General features: G+C 37.7%; 1 protein-coding gene across 3 annotated transcripts; it reads left to right on the plus strand.

The window, feature by feature from the left end:
- The first annotated feature begins 708 nt into the window (after positions 1-708).
- LOC113318229 (TATA-binding protein-associated factor BTAF1) lies at positions 709-15,647 on the plus strand. Of its 3 annotated transcripts, none has more exons than XM_026566363.1 (29): positions 709-862; positions 2,126-2,321; positions 2,504-2,598; positions 2,703-2,923; positions 3,072-3,126; positions 3,865-3,946; positions 4,782-5,119; positions 5,639-5,747; positions 5,842-6,427; positions 6,589-6,721; positions 6,846-6,914; positions 7,631-7,842; positions 8,100-8,322; positions 8,509-8,682; positions 8,756-9,181; positions 9,268-9,714; positions 9,836-9,955; positions 10,098-10,574; positions 11,131-11,669; positions 12,033-12,522; positions 12,635-12,703; positions 13,156-13,260; positions 13,336-13,566; positions 13,655-13,918; positions 14,009-14,058; positions 14,236-14,345; positions 14,439-14,521; positions 14,848-15,060; positions 15,165-15,647. In XM_026566363.1, the coding sequence occupies exons 2-29, from the start codon at positions 2,273-2,275 to the stop codon at positions 15,336-15,338; spliced, it is 6,144 nt and encodes a 2,047-aa protein (XP_026422148.1). In that variant the 5' UTR covers positions 709-862; positions 2,126-2,272; the 3' UTR covers positions 15,339-15,647. The 3 variants fall into 3 exon arrangements, with proteins under 3 accessions (XP_026422148.1, XP_026422149.1, XP_026422150.1); XM_026566364.1 differs by lacking the exon at positions 709-862 and adding an exon at positions 1,340-1,422; XM_026566365.1 differs by lacking the exons at positions 709-862; positions 2,126-2,321; positions 2,504-2,598; ... (2 more) ...; positions 3,865-3,946; positions 4,782-5,119 and having other exon boundaries at positions 5,641-5,758.
- Positions 15,648-21,613: the final 5,966 nt, after the last annotated feature.

The raw sequence follows: 21,613 nt of genomic DNA on the forward strand, positions 1-21,613 counted from the left end.
ATGATAATTTTAGTGGTACATAACATCAGCATGGCAGCAACAAAGAGGATGAGTTCTGATCCTATCACATACAATCGAGAGCGGAGGAATAATGTAATAACCACGAGTAGTAGAACAACTAGATGCAGCCTTTTTTGGTTATATAGAGATACTCAATTAGGCTAGAAGCAACAATTATTACAAATATATAGAAAGGAATATATTGATTCGAAAATTGTAAAATCTGACTTGTTATATGACTCATCGAGTCAACTACGATTTTTGTTTTATTCGGATTTATTTTTGCTCTCTCTTTAACAAAAACCAACATGATAATTGATAAAGCTTAAAGAGGAAAAGTGGGCCTGATCGTTATATCTATATTGGGCCTGATCGTTATATGTATATTGCGCCTGAATGGGATTTGGCCGTGAAAATGTACATACACTGTTGAATGTTGTTTACCTCGGATGCGAAATTGTTGGGTGGAAATATCAATTCCCACTTTCTTATCCAAAAAGGAAAAAAAAGCTATGGGGGTTATTATGGTACCAGACTTATTTTAGGTTAAAGTAAAAAACACACTTTTGTATAGATCTAACGGTTCACAACATAACCCGCATAACAACTTAGTTAATTTTGGGACGGTGAAGCTCGGCGTAAATCTTTACAGTTTTTCTATTTAAATATAACATGAAAAATAGGGTGAAACATAACGAGAAGCCCAAAGCCTCACCCCCATTTACAAAAAAAAAAGAGAATTTTTTTGTTCTCAAGTCTGCAAAAAAAAAAAAAAACGTTTATCTTCTTATTTATCTCTCAATATCATCATCATGTTCAGATCTCTCTGGTAACTGTTATGCCCGCTAATTAAGAAACAAAGGTACAGATCTTCTTCTTCTTCATTCTGTTTTTTTTTTCTTTTCTTTTCTTTTTTACATTTTCAAAACCCTAGCTACATACATTCAAGGAAATTACACGTTATCCATCGAAACCCTAGAATCATTATAGATTTTCTCTCCAATCTTTTTTTTTTTTATCTTTCTCATTGTGTTATTTTCCTCTAATTACAATTCTTGTGAGTGCGTATTTTATGGTGTGGAGATTGTAAGGTAAAAGGAGTAGTTATGTTTAGGTATATGCATTGTGTCACAGTATAATGTGTTTGCGAAGATTAATTTTATTTTTTTTCTGTTTGATTTATGTTGACACATGCAGTTGAGTTGTAGTAATCGTTCGTTTATAAATCTTTGGGTTACTTTTTCAAGTTATCGGAATTGGTTTCCTTCAGGTGAATTTTTTTTAGTAGTGTTAACTAATTGTAAATCCACTGACTGAGAAAACTGACATCTATTGAAGACGCAAGTTATTGGAATTAGTTTCCTTCGGGTGATTTTGGCAGGACTTGTGGCTGTTAATGGGAACAGCTGCAGTAGAGGCAAGGTATTTGTAACATTACTACTTAGAGATGGATAATTGGACTGAGAGTTGATAATTCTAATTAGTGAAGGAACATATTTGTTCACCTCTTCGATTTACATTGCATGTATGTAAGGCTTGTTTAGATAACATGCTTATAAGGCTTGCTTAGAATTTAATTTAATTTTTGCATAGTCCAACGTGTATCACTCTGAAGCTTGCAAAGATTTACAGAACAAGTTCGTGCTTCGTGTTAGGACCTCTAGTCATTTTTTGAAATTAATGACTAGGATAATTTAAAGCTAAACCACAGTGTACAAGTTTATAGTACCGTACTCCACCTTAACAGAATGAGGGAAATTACCCAAAAATTTAACTTTTTCTCCCTTGCCCGTGTAGCGAACTTCACAGCTAATACAGTTAACTGCTTAGGACCATATAAACACTGTGCAACACCTTTGTTAATGCAGCCCTGGCTCTCCAGAAGTAGCAGGAAACAGGACCATTCAAACTCTGTGCAACACCTTTGTTATCACCAATAATCAGAACTTCTTTAACACTTTCTTATCCGCCCATCTGATGTTCCAATTATCAGCTTGAATTAAATATCTGAAAAAATAGTAACGCCACTTTGGGTGATGTCTCATATGTAATGTAAATCTGCTTGGAAGTTGAAAACTAGTATATCCTTGACCTGATGCGCTAATAACATTCTTTTTTCTTTCAGGATACATTGTATTGAAATGCATACGCGAGTCTTCTGGTTTAGTTTCAGCGATAACCCTAGTAAGGACAAAAATTGTATGTTACTAAACAATCTTGAAGACTGTGTTGTGCGTTAGGGAATGAGAGAGGGTGCATTTTCAATTAAATTATGGCTCAGCAGTCGTCTCGTCTTCATCGCTTACTTACTCTGTTGGACAGTATCCTTTTTCTGTTCCTTTTATTTCATATATTGTATTTATTGTTATCAGTTTCTATTACCATCGCGTGTTCTTAAGATTTGGTTTTTTGTTAATGTCAAAACCATGAACAAGTGCAGTTTTCGCGTTTTCTCTGTTTTTTTTTTCTTTTCTACATTCGTTGCTCCTTGACCTAAGCATAGCCGGTTCAACTCAAGCTACAAGATTTGCAGCTGCTCGTCAAATTGGGGATGTTGCAAAATCACATCCCCAAGACTTGATCTCTCTCTTAAGGAAGGTTCGCTCCAATTCATTTTAACTATTTATTTTCTTACTCTTTTATTTTGCTTTTGCTTGGTTCGATTTTGGTGCTGAGCCTTATACTTCCTTGCGAGTCCATAGGTTTCTCAATATCTTCGCAGTAAGAATTGGGATACGAGGGTGGCTGCTGCTCATGCTATTGGGGCAATTGCTGAAAATGTTAAGCACGCATCTCTTACAGAGCTGTTTGGATTTGTCGAATCTGAGATGTCAGTGGCTGGAATTTCTGGTATCGTTGAAGATGTGGTGAAGGCTTGGCCAAATGTACATCCTAAAGTTGTAGCAGGTCTATCTTTCAGAAGGTAATAAAAAACAGTTTTTAGTTGAACAGTTCTTATGGTTTCGGATGTTTGTCTGTATACAGCATCAGTTATTTATCAACTCTGGCGCTAACTTAGTTTTGTGTTTTTAGTCCTTACATTAATTGAATTTTACACTTAATGCTTACAGCTTTGACCTTAACAAGGTGCTGGGATTTGGTGCTTTATTGGCTTCTGGGGGTCAGGTAAAGTTTAATTTATTGGAAACTTTTGATCTTGTATGGCACTCCCTTGATAAAAATAACTTGGTATTTATATTGGGTTAACTCTTACAACTTTTGAAATGTATGAAAGTGTCTTTATGTGCGCATGTCGAAGATGCAGTGTCCTTTATGAGTTATATCTATGAATAAAAGCAGATCATTTCACAGCCCTTAGATATATTAATGACACATGACAGGCTGGAAGTTGATTTGGCTACCAGTTGAATCACGTCCTGTCATTTTTCTGTTTTTCACCCACGCACAGAGAAGATGGTATAGTAGTAGCGCACCTCTCTCCTTTCTACTTGCTTATCAACTATATAATATGCCCTACACATAGAATCGAAAACAATCCAAAATCACCGTCGAAATGCAGTGACACGGTTTATTTGCTTTACTAGTGAGAACACTCTGCCTAATCTTTGTAGATCCGTTAATCTAAATGTCCTATGAGTGGTGGTTTTTGTTTTCATTGGTCAACTATACCATTTGGGTATTACAAATTTGTGGATTTACCTGTTTAGCTCAAGACTCATCGATCACCTCTAGCATGCTTATGTGTTTAAATAAAAGTTTCTTGTTTAACTAACTTATTAGTTATTATCATGTATTATCTATGTTGTTATACCTGTCAGTTCTTTTATATCTGCATATACTAAAATGCAGGCGGCATAGGTTTATTCAGTCTAATTGTGCTCTGATTGCTTTTTTGTGGTTCAGGAATATGACATTGCAAGTGACAATAACAAGAATCCTTTGGAGCGATTAGCTCGTCAGAAACAGAATCTTCGTCGTCGCCTGGGTCAGCTTTGCACTAACTGTTTTTTTTTTTATATAATCTTACATGATTTTCCCTAGTCATAATTGGCTTTGGCTTGCTTGCTTTAGCATTAGGCATTTTTCATCTGCTTCTCAGAATTGGAGCATTATTAATTAGTGTGTTTTCAACTTCTTTTCATCCTTCCCTGTAAGCAATGTAGATTGGCCACAACGTTGAAATTGCACTGTTTGATGTAAATTACTACACCTGTGGACCTTACTAGTACTAGGTTAGGTAATTTAACAAAAGAGTGATCATTTAACAGTGTAGTATTTGGAATTCCATAAACGGAGGTATCTGTTTCCTGTTATCTTTGCAAGAAAAGTGTATTCACTTTCATTAACATGTCTGGCGAGCTTCAATTCCAGTGTTGCGGCCAATGAATCTATCATGATGTTCATGTGTGGAACTGGCACAACTGTTGCAATGAATACCTAATATACACTAATCCTGAGGGAAACTAACTTCCAGAAAAGGGGCTACAAGCCTATAGTTACAAGCTAGGTCTGCCATTCTTCTCCTTGGTTTAGTAGTTTAAGTTTCCCAGTGGCTCACATATCTTGCTTGTACTCCTAATCCTGCTGGAATAGACCTGGTCGTTGTAGTTTAATTCAAGTGAAGGTAACTAGTGTAACATGATATTTTGTTATGTCCTACCGTCTACACGATTTTGGGGAACTTATTTACAATATACATTCCCGTGTCTTGTTGTTGGAGTTCTTTTCATGTTGCATGATTGTTTTAACTTAAATTCCCGATGTATTTTGATGGTTTTTAGATTTTCCAATACTCAAGGTATAATAGTTCTCGTGAACAGGGTTGGATGTTTGTGAGCAGTTTATGGATGTGAACGATATGTTCAGAGATGATGATCTCCTTGTGCAGAACTATGATTCCCACGAGAATGGTATGGGCCATAGATTTTATTATACTTCCCAATCTGGAAATCGGGTTCAGCAACTAGTTTCCAATATGGCCCCCAGTTTCTCTAAAAGGCCAAGTGCAAGGGAAAGGAATTTATTAAAACGGAAAGCAAAGATAAATGCGAAAGACCAAGCAAAAGGCTGGTCTGAGGATGGGGATTCTGAGGCAGCTCATTCTCAAAATCCAGTGACACCAAATATTACATGTACGGATGGATCAAGTTCTAATAAGGTAATTTGTCAGAGGGCAATCTCCATGCTTTCCTAAATTTACATGAATACGATCTTGTTTGCTTCTTCGTCTTTGTATTTTTCTTTAGCAACCATAAGCTCGCCGTATACCATTTTTTATGAAAGCTAGAGGCCAAGTTATATGGGGCATTATTCTGTTGAATGTGAGTGATCAATAAAATGCAGAAAATTCATTTATGTTGGTTTTGATTTTCTTTCGAAACTCTTGCACAATTGCTGGTTTCAGCATCCTTGGTGACTGGTGAGTGACAATTGTATTTTGAAATATAATATAATATCCTTGTTCACAAAATTCTGGGGGGTTCAAAAATGCATGTGAATATTCGCATACACAATATTGTTGTTGTAGTGATGATTCAACAATAGTGCTGTATATCGCTGTATAGTGCTGTATATCGCTGTTAGTGCTTCTTTCTGTTCTTACTTACAACATTTTAAAGTTCTTTTAAAGTTCTATTGACATAAGCTGGACAACATTATAAAAGTTTTTTCTTCATAGGTACCTATAGAAGACGTATTAGATGATGGTAGCGTTGAGTGTGATGGAGATGGGAGGTGGCCGTTCCAGAACTTTATAGAGCAACTCATCCTTGATTTGTTCGATCCCAGTAAGCATCTTGTATGTTTTACCTCGAGCAACCTTTCATTAGTTTACTTAAAACAGAAGTTCCTCTGACATCTTTCCGTTGTTGCTAATTTCAGATTGGGAGATAAGACATGGAAGTATGATGGCTCTCAGAGAAATTTTGACTCAGCAAGGTGGTTCTGCTGGAGTTTTTATGCCAGACCCTACCTTGGAAAATTTTGATATAAAAGAAATTGAAGATACCAGTAGTGCGAAGATGTTGAAGAGAGAGAGGGAAATTGATATGAATGTAAAAGTTGCAGCTGAACCTGAGCCAGATATGAAAAGACCCAAGTCTGAAGGTCTGTTGTGTCAGTCAATATGTGCTTCAGTTTCCACAGGCATGGAGGATAATGTTGGTGGCTGTATAAAGACTGAAAATGATGGATGGAGTTCAGTGCTTGCTTTTGATGGAGGAATTAGCACTGAAACTGTTAAAGTAGAGCATGTGGACTCCCAGTTCCATTGTATGGAAGCCAGCGGTATGGAACAGAGTAGTCATGATGATAAGAGCTTGGTACCGGATGTGGACATACTAAGTAACCTGTCTGAGAAATGCAAATTGGTGAAATTGGTGAAACTGACTAGGTATTCATGGATTAAGAATTGGGAGGTGCTTCAAGATTGTGCCATACGTTTCCTTTGTGTGTTATCGTTGGATAGGTATGTTTTTCGGCCTCTACTTAGAACTTCACTAGAATTCTGTCATTTTCTTAGATCTTTTGTGGTATCTGAAACAAGGTTTGGATCTTTTTTGCATGCAGCTTTTTACGTTAGTATATGCTTTGGATCATATGTTCTGATGACTTTTTGGCATTGTGCAGGTTTGGAGATTATGTTTCCGACCAGGTTGTTGCACCGGTGCGCGAAACTTGTGCACAAGCACTAGGGGCTGTGCTCAAGTACATGCATCCGTCACTAGTTCATGAAACACTAAATATTTTGCTCCAAATGCAGGTAACTGTTACACACTGGACATCTTTTGACGTTCTTCTTTGGTAGACTGGATTTGGGGATTTAGAGCGACACTTTTTTTCTTATTATTCCACTCTGAAATCAGTTCTCTCCCCTATTATTTCAGCGCAGGCCAGAATGGGAAATTCGCCATGGCAGCCTCCTAGGTATCAAGTATTTGGTTGCTGTTCGTCGGGTAAGCTTCTCTACTTAATCTATGTAACAAAAGAGCTGAGAGGGGTATATCCATGTGTTTTTGCAATTTTGCATGCCCCATACATGAAGCTCAAAAAGGAAAGCGTTTGAGATTTTTTTACACGTTTCACCTGGATGTGCTGCATTTCTAATTGAATTGCCTATTCTCTTCTGTTCTGTCCAATGAAGGTCAGATTTTTCAATGCGGTCACTGTTATCATAAAGATCGTAGATGATTAGTACATTAGTTTAAGTTTTAAGTAAATGATCTTTCGTAGACTAGTGCCAGCTTTCTTGTGGTGGGGTTAGAGGATGTGAAGGTCCACCAGAGAATGTTGTCACCTTGTAGTCCGCAGGAATGTGTTAAAGATGTCTCAACTTGCCCAAATTCGTGCGTCAGTTACCTGAATTTTGGTTGGAGTGATCCTTCATTCAGTTGGTAGTTTAGGATGTAGACGAGTTTTCCTTGGATGGTTACCAAGTTACCTTGCATTCAGATTTTTCTGTTGGCTGCTGCTAAGCAAATAGTTTTGCATATAGTCATTAGTTGATTGGGATTATGTATTGCACAAATGAATTTCAGTTATCACTGGTACTCTTATTATGGTGATGCATTCCGATTATAATTAATTAAATCACATTCTAAGTGTCCTGCATTATGGGCTCCCTTTTTTCTAACTTGGCTTATCTTTTTGACCCTTCTTCTTATTCTTCCAGGAAATGCTTCAAGATTTACTTGGCTATGTCCTGCCTGCATGTAGGGCTGGTCTCGAAGATCCCGATGATGATGTTAGAGCAGTTGCAGCTGAAGCTTTGATACCAACTGCCGCTTCTATTGTTAGTCAGAATGGTGAAACACTGCATTCTATTGTTATGCTACTGTGGGATATTTTACTTGATCTGGATGACCTAAGCCCATCAACTAGCAGGTGGTTTTTCATTTTTGTTATTAGCCGTTCTACTTGTATCTCCAGTTTTATGCTTTTTCCTTGGCGTATTTATCATGATTCTCTTCTTTCTTTCTTAAAGTTCAGTTTTCATTAAAGATGCAAGATTTTATGAATGGTTAATACATACTTTATTGTGAATATCTCGCTTATGAAAGAATATGCGTTGTAGTTTAATACATTATGGGCAAGTTGTATCCCTTCTCTTACAAAAACCCTTAAAAACTGGCTTTGTGCAGTGTCATGAATCTGTTGGCAGAAATCTATTCACAAGAAGAAATGATTCCACAGATGAAAGAGAAACAGGCATTTGATCTCAATGAGGTAGTTCAGGTTGATGATCAGGGAGAAGGAATTAAGTTTGAGGAGAATCCATATATGTTGTCAACTTTGGCACCTCGATTATGGCCTTTTATGAGGCATAATATCACTTCAGTCCGTCATTCAGCTATACGTACTTTGGTAATTAAGTCCCACATGTCTTTTTCAACCTTGATACTTGTTTTTCTCAGGCTTGGCTCTACTTGTTCCTCATTTTCGTACATAATTATCACCTGTATATATCTTTTAAAAAATTTAAAGTATATTACCACAAACCACCGTAACTCCATCGTAATCTAATTAAAAAGGTAAAGAATTGTCTTTCAGGAGCGGCTGCTGGAAGCTGGATGTAGACGAAACTCATCTGAGGCCGTAGATCATTCTTGCTGGCCTTCATTCATATTAGGGGATACCCTCAGGATTGTGTTTCAGAACCTGCTTTTGGAATCAAACGAGGATGTTCTAAAATGTTCCGAGAGAGTCTGGAGGCTCCTGCTTCAGGTTTTGCTTGATACCTATGTGTACTTCTTACGAGCATTTTTGTTTCAAATCTCACATTCTTGGTTCATTTCAGTGTCCAGAAGAGGATTTGGAAACATCTGCAAGGTCATACTTTTCCTTTTGGATCGAGCTTGCAACAACTTCATATGGATCTCCTCTGGATGCTACAAAAATGTTTATGCCAGTAGCCCTTCCTCGGAAAAGTCATTTTAGAGCTGCTGCCAAAATGAGAGCTGTAAAGCTAGAAAACGAATGGAGCACAAATTTTGGATCTGAATCCTCACAGGGAACTGCTTCATTTGAGAGAAATGGAGTGGTTTCTACCACTTTGCCTAGGATAATTGTTGGTGCAGATGGCGAGAAGTCAGTCACTCGTACACGGGTAGTTACTGCAACAGCGCTGGGGGTTTTAGCATCAAAGTTGTGTGAGTCATCTTGGCAGTTCGTGGTTGATGCTCTATGGAAGGACCTGACATCTTTATCAGGGGTCCGGAGACAGGTAACTACTTACGTGAAGGCCAGGTTTTGACCCTATCATTATTCTTGGCATTATTGGCATACTAACATTAAGACTCGCATCTCTAGGTGGCTTCCATGATTCTTGTATCTTGGTTTAAAGAGTTCCAAAGTAAGGACCTCACGAGAAAGCCCGGAACTATGCCAAGCTCTGTAGATCGGATTAGGAAATGGCTATTCGATTTATTAGCCTGCTCTGAACCTGCTTTGCCAACCAAAGATTCTCTTCTTCCTTATGCTGAGCTTTCTAGAACTTATTTGAAGATGCGTAATGAGGCCAGCTTGTTGTTACGTGCAGTTGAGGTGTCTGGGATGTTAGAGAGTGTAATACCAGCCACTACTAAATTAGACCCGGATACCTTAAGTATAGACGATGCAATTAATCTGGCATCTAGAGTGATACCTCCTAGTACCGTGGCATCTGGGGAAGCAACTACTGAGAGAAACATTCTCAATGATTTAGAGTCTACGAAGCAGCGGTTATTGACAACTTCAAGCTATTTAACTTGTGTTCAGGTCTGCTATTTATCCTCAAATTTGACTTGTGCTTTGAACCGCCAGTTTGTTCCTTGCTGAAATGCTATTATGATTCATTGATCACAGTTTCATCTTCACTCTTCGTTGTAATTCTGTGCAGAACAATTTGCATGTTACTGTGCTAAGCCTGGTTGCAGCGGCTGCTGTTTGGATTTCTGACCTGCCTGACAGACTTACACCCATTATTTTGCCCCTTATGGCTTCTATAAGAAAAGAGCAGGTATAGTTCAGGGGATCTATTTTATAACTAAGTTTATTATATAATGTATCTTGCATGAGTTGATATTAGAGCATTGCACCACTATTATGTTTTGAGAACACTCTATTTTTTCTGACTTCATCCGTGAATTTGGTTTCTTAAGGAGGAAATACTGCAACAGAAGGCTGCTGAAGCTTTAGCTGAGCTGATTTCGTGCTGTATAACAAGAAAGGTGAAAGCAAATGATAAGTTAATTAAGAACCTTTGTAGCATGACATGCACAGATCCTTGTGAGACTCCTCAAGCTGCAACCATGAAGTCTGCAGAGATAATTGAGGATCAAGACTTGTTAGTTTTTGGAAAGAGTGGAGCTAATCAAAAGACAAAGGTTCATTTGTTAGCTGGTACCGAGGACCGGTCAAGGCTCGAGGGGTTCATCAGCAGACGTGGGTCTGAGCTTGCGTTAAAGCATTTGTGTGAGAAGTTTGGGGCAGCTTTATTCAATAAACTTCCTAAGTTATGGGATTGCTTAACTGAGGTTCTCAAGCCTGAGATCACTGAAGGGCCAATGCTCGGAGATGATCAGCTTGGGATTCCGACAAAAGATGAAACCCTGCAGCTCTTGATAAATAACATCCAGGTTGGTTGGTTGTTTCCTCAATTTCTCTATGTTCTTTTCTTTCTTCGTGGAAATGTTTTCCCATAAGTAGTTTTTTATGATTGGCTCGAGCTGTTTTGAAATTTTTTTAACCTCAATTTTCGCTAATATTCTGTGTATTTAGTTCTTGTAGTTGGTTCAGTGACATCTTTCTTTAATTTATAAAAGTATTAGATGCCAAGTCTTTGTCTTTGTCTGCAGATTGATGATAGATGTAGACTGTTTACTCTGAATGTCAAATACCTTAGTTAAATGTTTTAGTAGAAAATCAGCGGCTTCATCTGCAGTTGATAATGTAATTCATGGTATAAGAGGCTTCATATGTGCAATAATACTTGTAAACCGATTAATCTTGTTGAGAAGTTCAACCTCCCTCAAACTCTTGTCAATCCCAGAGCTACCTTAGTGTAAGACATTCGTAGTGGGTTGCATATCTGAGAAATCTTTGTATACGAGCAATTCCATGACTACATCTCTGAACTTCATTTATCAGGAAATCCTTGCTTGTAGTTTTTCTAAAGGTTTCTTCTCTGTACAGGTGGTTCGTTCCATTTCTCCTTTGGTGGACGAGGCATTAAAGCCTGAGTTGCTTAGACTTCTTCCATGCCTTCTTCTGTGTGTTTGCCATTCCAATATCGCTGTGAGGTTAGCCGCATCTAGGTGTATAACGTCAATGGCCAAGTGCATGACAGCAAATGCCATGGTAGCTGTCATTGAGAAAGCTATACCGATGTTGGGGAATGTATCATCCGTCAATGCTAGAAGGGGTGCTGCAATGCTTCTACGTTTGCTTGTTAATGGATTGGGAACGGAGCTGGTTCCCTATTCTCCTTTACTTGTAGTTCCGCTTCTGCGTTGTATGGGTGACTGTGATCATGCTGTAAGACAAAGCGTCACACGTAGTTTTGCTGCTCTTGTACCTCTTCTTCCGTTAGCTAGGGGTCTCCCTCCACCGAGTGGGCTGAGCGAAGGTGTGTCTGGAAATACAGAAGATGCCATGTTTCTAGAACAATTACTTGACAACTCCCACATTGATGATTACATGCTCTCCACTGAACTGAAAGTCACATTAAGGAGGTAATTCTTCTGCTATGTTTCTAGTGCACCCTCTCTGATATTTTATGCGTTCGCCGTGTCTTTTTTTTTTTTTTTTAATTTTCAGTTGATCTGTAACTGCTAATGGTTATTACTCGTACAGTGTATGAGCTAGGGTTATTTGGCAGCTCTCTTGGGATTTGTTCTTAAAGCATGTACTTTAGCTCTATTGATATGGGTGAATTGCGATTGCAAGTAGTTGGCATATAACTAATGATTGGGATTGGTGTATTAAACTGTGTAGGGTATAGGATACTTGTCATTTGTCTTTGGTTATAAAAGTAAACTCTGATTATTGCTTTAATGCTGAATGCCTGAATCTTATGCAAACGTAACTCTTTCTAGGTATCAGCAAGAGGGCATAAACTGGTTAGCTTTTTTAAGACGCTTTAAGCTTCATGGAATCTTATGTGATGATATGGGATTGGGTAAAACACTCCAGGCTTCAGCAATTGTCGCATCTGACATCGCCGAGCGTCGTGCTTCCCAAAGTGTCCAGGACCCTCTATCTTTAATTATTTGTCCATCTACATTGGTTGGACATTGGGCGTATGAAATAGAGAAATTCATTGACCCTACCGTTATAAAAACTCTTCAATATGCTGGGTCTATTCAGGAGCGCAGTTCTCTTCGAAGTCTTTTTGAAAAGCATAATGTCATAATAACATCATATGATGTGGTCCGCAAGGACATTGACCATCTGGAACAAGTTCTTTGGAATTACTGCATCTTAGATGAGGGACATATCATCAAGAACTCGAAGTCAAAAATTACTGGAGCAGTAAAACAATTGAAAGCTGAGCACCGTCTTATTCTGAGCGGAACACCTATACAGGTTTGTTATTAGCTACAAGTTACCTGTCAAGTTCAGTGCAGCAAACTAAGTTTGTAATGCTTTGTTCTTGTTGATATAATGACTCCGTGTTGTACTTTTATCTATGTTGCAGAACAACGTCTTGGAGCTGTGGTCTCTTTTTGATTTTCTAATGCCGGGATTTCTCGGAACAGAGCGTCAGGTGCGTTTCAGTTTTTAGTATAATATAACTTTCTTTCTCTCTCATATGTGGTGAATGCTCATGTCCTTGTTTACACAGTTTGCCCGGCTGAAAACTGAGCATAGAGATAGAAGAGCTAGATGAAAAAAATGTTCATATTGTATCATGCACATCAACTAAATAAGGAACCCATCTTTTAGCTGTAAATTAGTCGTAGGACAATGCACATTAGCTCATAGGTAACTTTCATACAGTGTGGGTCTTGTGGAAGTATGGACAAAATGTGGTTCAACGTCTTGGAGCTGTGGTCTCTGTTATTGACATACTAGTTAGCTGATTTCATAGGGGTTATGGATAACGTTGTATGTCGTCTGAGTTTAATCTGTATGCGCACAATTCGAGTTTTATGCATTATATTTTCTCTCTTTTTGTTATTTTCTGTTGCAACAACTGAACTTGTAACATCTCTGCAGTTCCAAGCCTCCTACGGCAAACCTCTGCTTGCTGCTAAGGATGCCAAATGTTCTGCCAAGGATGCCGAGGCAGGGGTACTTGCAATGGAAGCACTGCACAAGCAGGTACTTTTTTTCCTAAGTATTTAGAACTCCTTGTGAAGAATGTAACATATTAAAGCAGTTTTTTTAACCCTTTAGGTGATGCCCTTCCTTCTTCGTCGAACCAAAGATCAGGTTTTGTCTGATTTACCAGCAAAAATTATTCAGGATAGATATTGTGATTTGAGCCCTGTTCAGTTAGAACTTTACGAACAGTTCTCCGGCTCAGATGTGAGAAAAAACATCTCAAGTTTAGTAAAAGTAAATGGGTCAACTGAAGTGGCAGAGGAGCATAGTCCTTCACCAAAAGCGTCTTCACATGTATTCCAGGTACTGTTCGAAGTCACTCTCTGCTGTGTTCCATTCCTCTTGAGTATCTATTATCATACTAAGTGCATCTTTTCCCCTTCTATGATAGGCACTTCAATACCTTCTAAAGCTCTGTAGTCATCCATTGCTCGTGCTTGGTGAAAGGCTACCGGAATCCGTCTTGAGCCTTCTGTCGAAACTTATTCCTGGCAGTAGTGATGTTATTTCGGATCTTCATGAACTACACCACTCTCCCAAATTAGTTGCCCTCAAGGAAATACTTGAAGAGTGTGGTGTAGGGGTGGATGCTTCAAGTTCTGAAGATGTTCTTGGTGTTGGCCAGCACAGAGTTCTGATATTTGCACAACACAAGGTTGAGAGTATTAACATTGTTTTTGTACCCTTCTGTTTGTTTGAGTTCTCATGCAGCACTAAACAGTAACCACACTTTATATCTCCGCAGGCTTTACTGGATATTATAGAAAGAGATTTGTTTCGAACTCATATGAAGAGGTGACTATCACAATGCTTAAATATTTTTTTTTCTGTTTCTATCTTACTCCGATGCAGCGCATTAGCATGCCGGAAATGATCTTTTTGTAGATTCATACGTTGCTATATATTTCTTTTGTCATACACTTTCCAATCATCCCAGATATGTCTGACATCCCAGATCTTACTTGAAAACAGTGTCACTTACTTGCGACTGGATGGCTCTGTTGAACCAGAAAAGCGTTTCGAAATTGTAAAGGCCTTCAACTCAGACCCAACAATTGATGTGCTCCTGCTTACAACACATGGTAAGATTTTGATTATGTTTTTGAATAATTAATATTTTTTCTGAACTGTCTTGGTTACTTTTTTGTGTTTGCTGATGAGTCAAAATTCTGCAGTTGGTGGGCTTGGTTTAAATTTGACAGCAGCTGACACACTTGTTTTCATGGAACACGATTGGAATCCGATGAGGGATCACCAGGTACCCTAAATTGGTGTTAATCTTCCTACTCATCCAAGTACCTTGCTGGTGCTGCCACCATTTTCATTTACAAAATGGTTTTTGCTTTCGCAGATTTTCTTGAATCTTTTGTTTTCTACCAATTTGACCTGTGTTCCATTTCGTGACGATTGCAAAATACTTGATTCTACCTTATGTTTCTTTGGTTTAGAGTCATCAGTGTCATATCTCGTAGGTTGAAATATGTGTTAAATACATCTCCATGTCCATTCAAGTGGAGGATTTTGGTCTTCAATTTGTTGTACTGCGATAATTTACTTTCCGCGTTCATTATGATGCAATTTCAGGCAATGGACAGAGCTCACAGGTTAGGTCAGCGCAAAGTAGTGAATGTTCATCGCCTCATCATGCGTGGAACCTTGGAAGAGAAAGTGATGAGTCTCCAGAGGTTCAAAGTGTCTGTTGCTAATGCAGTCATTAATGCAGAAAATTCCAGCATGAAAACAATGAATACCGACCAGTTGCTTGATCTATTCACACCTGCTCAGCCTGGCAAAAAGGTATTTTTTGTTGAACATCTCCTTGAAATCATTGAAGGTGAAAAGATTACCAGTTTCACATGTTTAAGCTATAACAATGAGGTATTTGTTTTTATTCTGCACAGACTAACACTGCTATTACAAAGAATTCTGATGCCGCTTTCGAGGGAGAAGCAAAATCTGCTGGTGTTGGAAAGGGTTTAAAGGCGATCCTTGGTGGATTAGAGGAGCTCTGGGATCAATCCCAGTATACAGACGAGTACAACCTCAGTCAGTTCTTAGCAAAGCTCAACAGCTAATCGAATTATAAGCAGAGTTGTACAAAGTGTATAGTTTCACAGAGAAAGTCTGTTGGGCTCGATTTTGACGTTTTGCTGTAATTCATTTCTCTTTTTTCTCTTTTTTCTCTGTATATGTTTGCACTCTGAGTAGGTTAGTTGAAGAGGCCAGGAGGCAGCTAGTAAAGGTCTTGAGTTTTTTGGCACACTTAAAAAGCGATCGCTAATCTGTTAATTTTAGAACTGCCATTGGGGGGAAAAGAAACTGTATATTTTCGGAGTTATTGTATATATTGCCACGTGCTTCAATTTATTTTTGTTGCTCCTGCTTGTATGGTTTTTCCTCTTCATTTAACTGCTGGTACAGATCCTTGTACTTACGAATAGTGCTGTTTCCTGGAAACCGAAACGGACAGTTGAAGCACCTGCAGAGTTTGTCGAGCATTCCAATTGCGAGGATGGCGCTTAGTCTAAGGTTGTGTAGATCTAGTGTTGGTTAGAGAAGCTCTGTGAAGTAGTGAAGCTTGGAGCAGCTCTTGTGCTTCTAGTACTTTAATTAGGTGCATGTTGCATCTATGCTTACAGCGTAGTCTGTAGAGGCTTCCAGCAATGACATTTTCATATTTCTTTTGCAATGAAATTTTCTGTACGGGCATCTCACCCGGGGTCAATATTTCATTTGGGGACAAAATTAGCGAATACATTGAGGGCTGGACTGCTGATCGTTTATTTTTGAACTTTCGAAGAACAATCTAAGAGTTACATAAGAACGCGCAATGTAATTGGGAGACATAGGAAAAAGACAAAAACGGGATTTTAACTAGTAATTCATAATCTATCCCTCACTAATAATTAAAATTAGATTTTTTGATAAATGATTAGTGTATTATGATTTGGGTGAGGTGAGAGTAGGAGGGGTGAAGACATAAGTGCTGCTGAATCTTTAGCTCAATTACAACAAGAAATCTGCCTTGAATCTTCGGCAAATGATAACGATTCACAATTGCAATTATTTTTGGAACACCCTTGAATCACGATTTTTATGAACATGGACATTTACGTAAAGAACCAATCCAAGAAAGTAAACAAGCTCAATCACAATATTAGTGTTGAAATTAGACTTATTTCTCTTTGATTTCACCATTTTTATATATGAAAAACTCGGTGCCGGCATGGCCGTAGTATGAATACAATGCCGGCAACAGCTATACCGACATGGTATTCGTACTATAACCATACCGGCTAAATATATCCCATTTTAAATTTCATGTCGGTATTGTCTAAAAAGAAAAAAATCTATGCCGGTAGAAAAGTTACTTTTTACCTATCACAGTATATTCAGTGGAATATTCTACCGGCATGGTCTAATAATAAACTTACTATGCCGGTACCTTAAAACAACATACATGAATCAATGACTTCCAAAGTGAAATATCGTCGTGGTTGGTTATTAATCGAGAATGCCATCACCTGGTACCGACATTGATCTTAATTATAAAAAGAATGCCGACAACTTTAGTTCCGGTGTTGATTGCCAATGAAATTATTATGCCGATATCCTTTCAAATTTGGTCATGATTGTCAGTTCATTTCGATAATATGTCGGCTATGCAGGTAATAATGTCGAGCATGCAGGAACTACGGTCCGGCATAGTTGTTTTATTTTATTTTGTTTTGTTTTGAATTAATTTAATTTTCTTCTCATTCGTTTTTTAAAAATTGACATATAATGATCCAACATATGCAAGACCGCTTTATCGGGATACTGAAAATGCGGGGGTCTAACAACCATACCCAACAATTCGTTTGGCAATCCGAGAGGACTTACTCCAATATACTTTCTAGAGAATCAACTAGACAGTCAGACTCAATCTAGAGTAAAGTATATCAAGAGCTTAATATCTCTAACTCTTAATTCAATCCGCAATCATCAAATAGAAATCTGCGAGCCCGATTGAATATAAGAGGAGTTACTTGAACGGTACCAAAGACCAATGTTCAAGTGTCAATCAATGTAAATCAACAACCAAATGTTCTATATTCTAATTGATTGATCTTAATGCACAACCTGCCATATTTCAATCACATAACAAAATATAATGCGGAAAAGAAATAACACGTACACCAGAATTTTGTTAACGAGGAAACCGCAAATGCAGAAAAACCTCGGGACCTAGTCAAGATTGAACACCAAACTGTATTAAACCGCTACAGACTCTAGCCTACTACCAATTAACTTCGGACTGGACTGTAGTTGAACCCTAATCAATCTCACACTGATTCAAGGTACAGTTGCGCTCCTTACGTCTCTGATCCCAGCAGGATACTACGCACTTGATTCCCTTAGCTGATCTCACCCACAACTAAGAGTTGCTACGACCCAAAGTCGAAGACTTGATAGACAAATCTGTCTCACACAGAAAAGTCTATAGGATTGAATAAATATTTCTCCCACAAAAATACCCAAGAGTTTTTATTCTGTCTTTTGATAAATCAAGGTGAACAGGAACCAATTGATAAACCGGATTTATATTCCCTAAGAACAGCCTAGTATTATCAATCACCTCACAATAATCTTAATCAACTAGCGAAACAAGATATTGTGGAATCACAAACGATGATATAAAGGTTTTTGTGATTACTTTTCTATCTTGCCTATCCGAGAAATTAATCTCAAGCCAATCTTACGATTGCACTCAATCACGATAAAAACAACAAGATCAGATCACGCAACTACAAAGAGAATAGTTGGGTCTGGCTTCACAATCCCAATGAACCCTTCAAGTCGTTAACCTACAGGGTCTCGAGAAGAAACCTAAGTTTAAAGGAGAATCGACTATAGTTATGCAACTAGTAACACACATGAGGTGTGGGGATTAGTTTTCCAAGTTGCTAGAGTTCTCCTTCATATAGTTTTCAAATCAGGGTTTGCAATCCAAGTTACTTTGGCAACCAAGCATTCAATATTCACTGTTAGATGAAAAACCTGATTCAACCCTTTCAACCGTTAGATCGAACTTAGCTTGTTACACACGAATGAAATGTACCCTCATTTAGGTTTATCTAACCGTACCCAAACGTGTACACCATGTTGGTTCACAAATAGTTAACCGAGGTAAGCCCTATGACTACTCTCATATCAACCTTATTTATCTTAACCATAACTAGTTCAAATGACTCAAATGAACCTAGTTAAAGAGTTGTTCAATTGCTATATTCTCATAGAATTATACAGGAACACAATTGAAGCAAAATCGGTTTGATTCATTCGAATAAATACATGAACATTATTGCCACGGTTTGCAAAGATTTCATTCCTTATTAATAAATGTTTAAGTTCATGTATACAACCGATTTTAGAAAGTAACCCACTTAAGTATGAGTACGGTATGCATACTTAAGTAACCGGATTTGAGTTTGGTTTGGTTTTCAAACTCAGCAGAAATTCACGGACGTGAACTTTCTGCCAGTATACGTACATGTACGCGTACTTTCGTTAACCAGATGAGTTTGGTTTGGTTTTACTCAGCAGAAATTCACGTACGTGAACTTCCGCCAGTATGCGTACGAGTACGCATACATACCCAGTCTCCTTCTGTTAGAGCATTGCTCGGTTGAACCCACCAAGCATTGGTATGTCAAGTTTGGTTGTCATATTTTAGTGAATCAAAACTCATGTTAATAGTCGCTTGATTATGTACTAGAGTCAACTTCGTTTAGGTTAGCTTGAAAGTATTAGGATATGAGACATTACAAGTATTGTGAAGTCTTGAAGATGTGAAGAAGCAAGGAGCTACAACAACAACAATCATCCTTCCACTTGAGGTTAGTGATATTTGACTTGAACTGTTTCATTCCCTAACGTATCTTTCAAGTCGTGCATATTGAAAACAAAACTGCGAAGCATATTTGAACTCTAGATAGACATAGTATTAAGGAATACAATACGAGGTTTATTGCTTAACCATTAAACTTTATAGATAAGACATCGCCATAATCATTTGAACGCTATTGTGATTATGTATGTGTATGAGGTGAGGATGTCATCCTAGGGAACAATGTTTTACATGTGTTCTAAGGAAGTAAGTTCATAAACTTGTTTGTGAACCAAAAAGCAAATTTCCAGGCGTTATTGGTTTTGTTTTTCATTGCATATCTTATTAACAACCAATATGTGTGATTGAGTATAACCGTTCACGACTTGTTGTGTTCTTGGTAGAACTATTCACAAAGGCCCGACTTATGTATTGGTATGACTTTTATTAGTGAAAACGATCTTAAGTAATCACCTGAGATGGTATGATCGGGTTTGTGATTTTATGTCTGACCAAATATGGGAAAGGGGAACCGATCCTAGTAAGAGGTGCTGCAACACATATAAGTTAGATACCATATATATGTGGGGAACCGATCCTAGTACCTAGTCAACCGAATTTTGGAAAGCTAGTGTGACTATGCATGGTACTCACATGGAAGGTAGAACCGAAACTTGTTTTGGTAGAACCGATAAACCCATGATTGTGATTGAATGTTATTTGATCAATCGCATAGTTCTTGAAAGTCAGATGAACCAATTCTAAACTTGTTTGGAAGTGTGGAAAATCGGTTTCAAGGTTGTAAGTGTGAAAGAGAACTTACAAAGTAAGGATGTTGACATACTTTGAACTCATGCTTTGAATGTTTATTTCTTTAATTGTTCAAAGTTATTCCTTAATAGCTAAGGGAAGATAATCCCAGGATCGAAATATAAATAAGTTAAATAATCTTTTAATTAAGGTATTTGACTTCATTTTGTAGGGAAATAAGAATTAGTAATGTGCATTTACTAATTAGAGATTTTCCGAGAGATTTCGATCATTATTTTTGGAGAGCATTTCCAGGAATTATGAAAACCGAATTTGTGCTTTAATGAATATCTTGAGAATATTTTCGGTTTTGGAAATTCCTTGGTGTCCAAACTTCCTTGTCTATAAATACTTGAAGTTTGCCTTTCTAGTAAACTAATCCTTCGTAACAACAAACTTCCTCCTTGTTGTGTTGTTACTGGTGTAGCCGCCTATTCGGAGAAGAGAGTAACCTAATTAGTCCAAATCTCTTACGGCTTCTCAGGTTAAAGTCTTCTTTGGGATTGAGAAGCTTTACGAGTACCGTTGGTGGGAAACTAGATAATTGCTGTTATCTTGTGTTTTCGATTGATTTGATTGACTAACGGTGGTTGAACTTTGATTGCACCTAGTTTGTTTATGCTTGAGAATCTTCTCTTCTGATACAAGATTCACTCAAACTAGATCGAAGTTTCGACAGAGATCTTTAGACTGTTGTTAGTGCTAAAAACGATCTTGTGATAATCCATTGTTAACAGACTCCGTTCTGTGGGTGATTGATCATAAGAGATTCAAGTGATTGTGTGCAGGTTATTATTGAAAATCTAAGAAGATTTGAAGACGAAGAAGATATTGAAGATTTCTGATTTGTGGGTTCATAATCTTTGGTGTGCACAATACTTGTTTCGGTAAAAGAGAATCCAATTAATAATCGGTTTATCCTTGTGATAGATTGGATTGATTAATTGAATAGATCTGCATCAACACAATTCTTTGAATTAATATTGTTGTTGGCTTAATCTTAAACGATTACTTCGGTGATTGAATATAAGATAGATCTAAGAACCTAACGAAGGAGTTTATGTTAAGATAAACAGAAGAGCCTTTGTCCGACTCATATCACTTGGTTGAAGAGAGTTGAAACCAAACAGATTTGTTGTTCCTTTACTGTTTGGAATACGAACCAAAGGAATTGTTCCAAGTACGTGACTAAAGTCGGAGGCGTGGGAATACAGACGGAACCAGGTGAACTATAGGTTTAGTTGCTTGGTCTAAACTATACGAAGTTAGGCGTAATTTTGTGTAGCGTCTTAATCCTGAGAGTATTCAATTCTGGACAAGCTCCCGGGGTTTTTCTGCATTTGCGGTTTCCTCATTAACAAAATCTTGATGTGTCATTTACTTTATATTTCCGCATTATAATTGTTTTATTATAATTAAATTAAATTACACAAACGTTAATTCCTATTTACTTGATAAGTGAATCCTATTGTGTTTGGTTAAGTCCGAACCTTTTTTATCAAGTAACATACTTCTTTGTTGTATTGTCCCGATCTCGTATCCATAGACGATCACACGAAGTGTGAACCGATTAGTTGTATTGGCTCGACTCAGTCCATAGACAATCACTTTCCGAGAAAGGACTTATAAGTAGAAAAAGTTTTAGCTTGAGGTATATTTGGGTACCCTCGC

This window comes from Papaver somniferum, chromosome 10, assembly GCF_003573695.1.
Source record: "Papaver somniferum cultivar HN1 chromosome 10, ASM357369v1, whole genome shotgun sequence".
NCBI classification, from domain to species: Eukaryota; Viridiplantae; Streptophyta; class Magnoliopsida; order Ranunculales; family Papaveraceae; genus Papaver; species Papaver somniferum.

Bases quoted from the DNA above. Each gene is read 5' to 3' on its own strand.
- LOC113318229 (XM_026566363.1), top strand. From the start codon at position 2,273: ATGGCTCAGCAGTCGTCTCGTCTTCATCGCTTACTTACTCTGTTGGAC. The intron at 9,715-9,835 runs GTCTGCTATTTA...AATTCTGTGCAG, and splicing joins GCTATTTAACTTGTGTTCAG to AACAATTTGCATGTTACTGT. The intron at 14,059-14,235 runs GTGACTATCACA...ACTTGAAAACAG, and splicing joins TTTCGAACTCATATGAAGAG to TGTCACTTACTTGCGACTGG.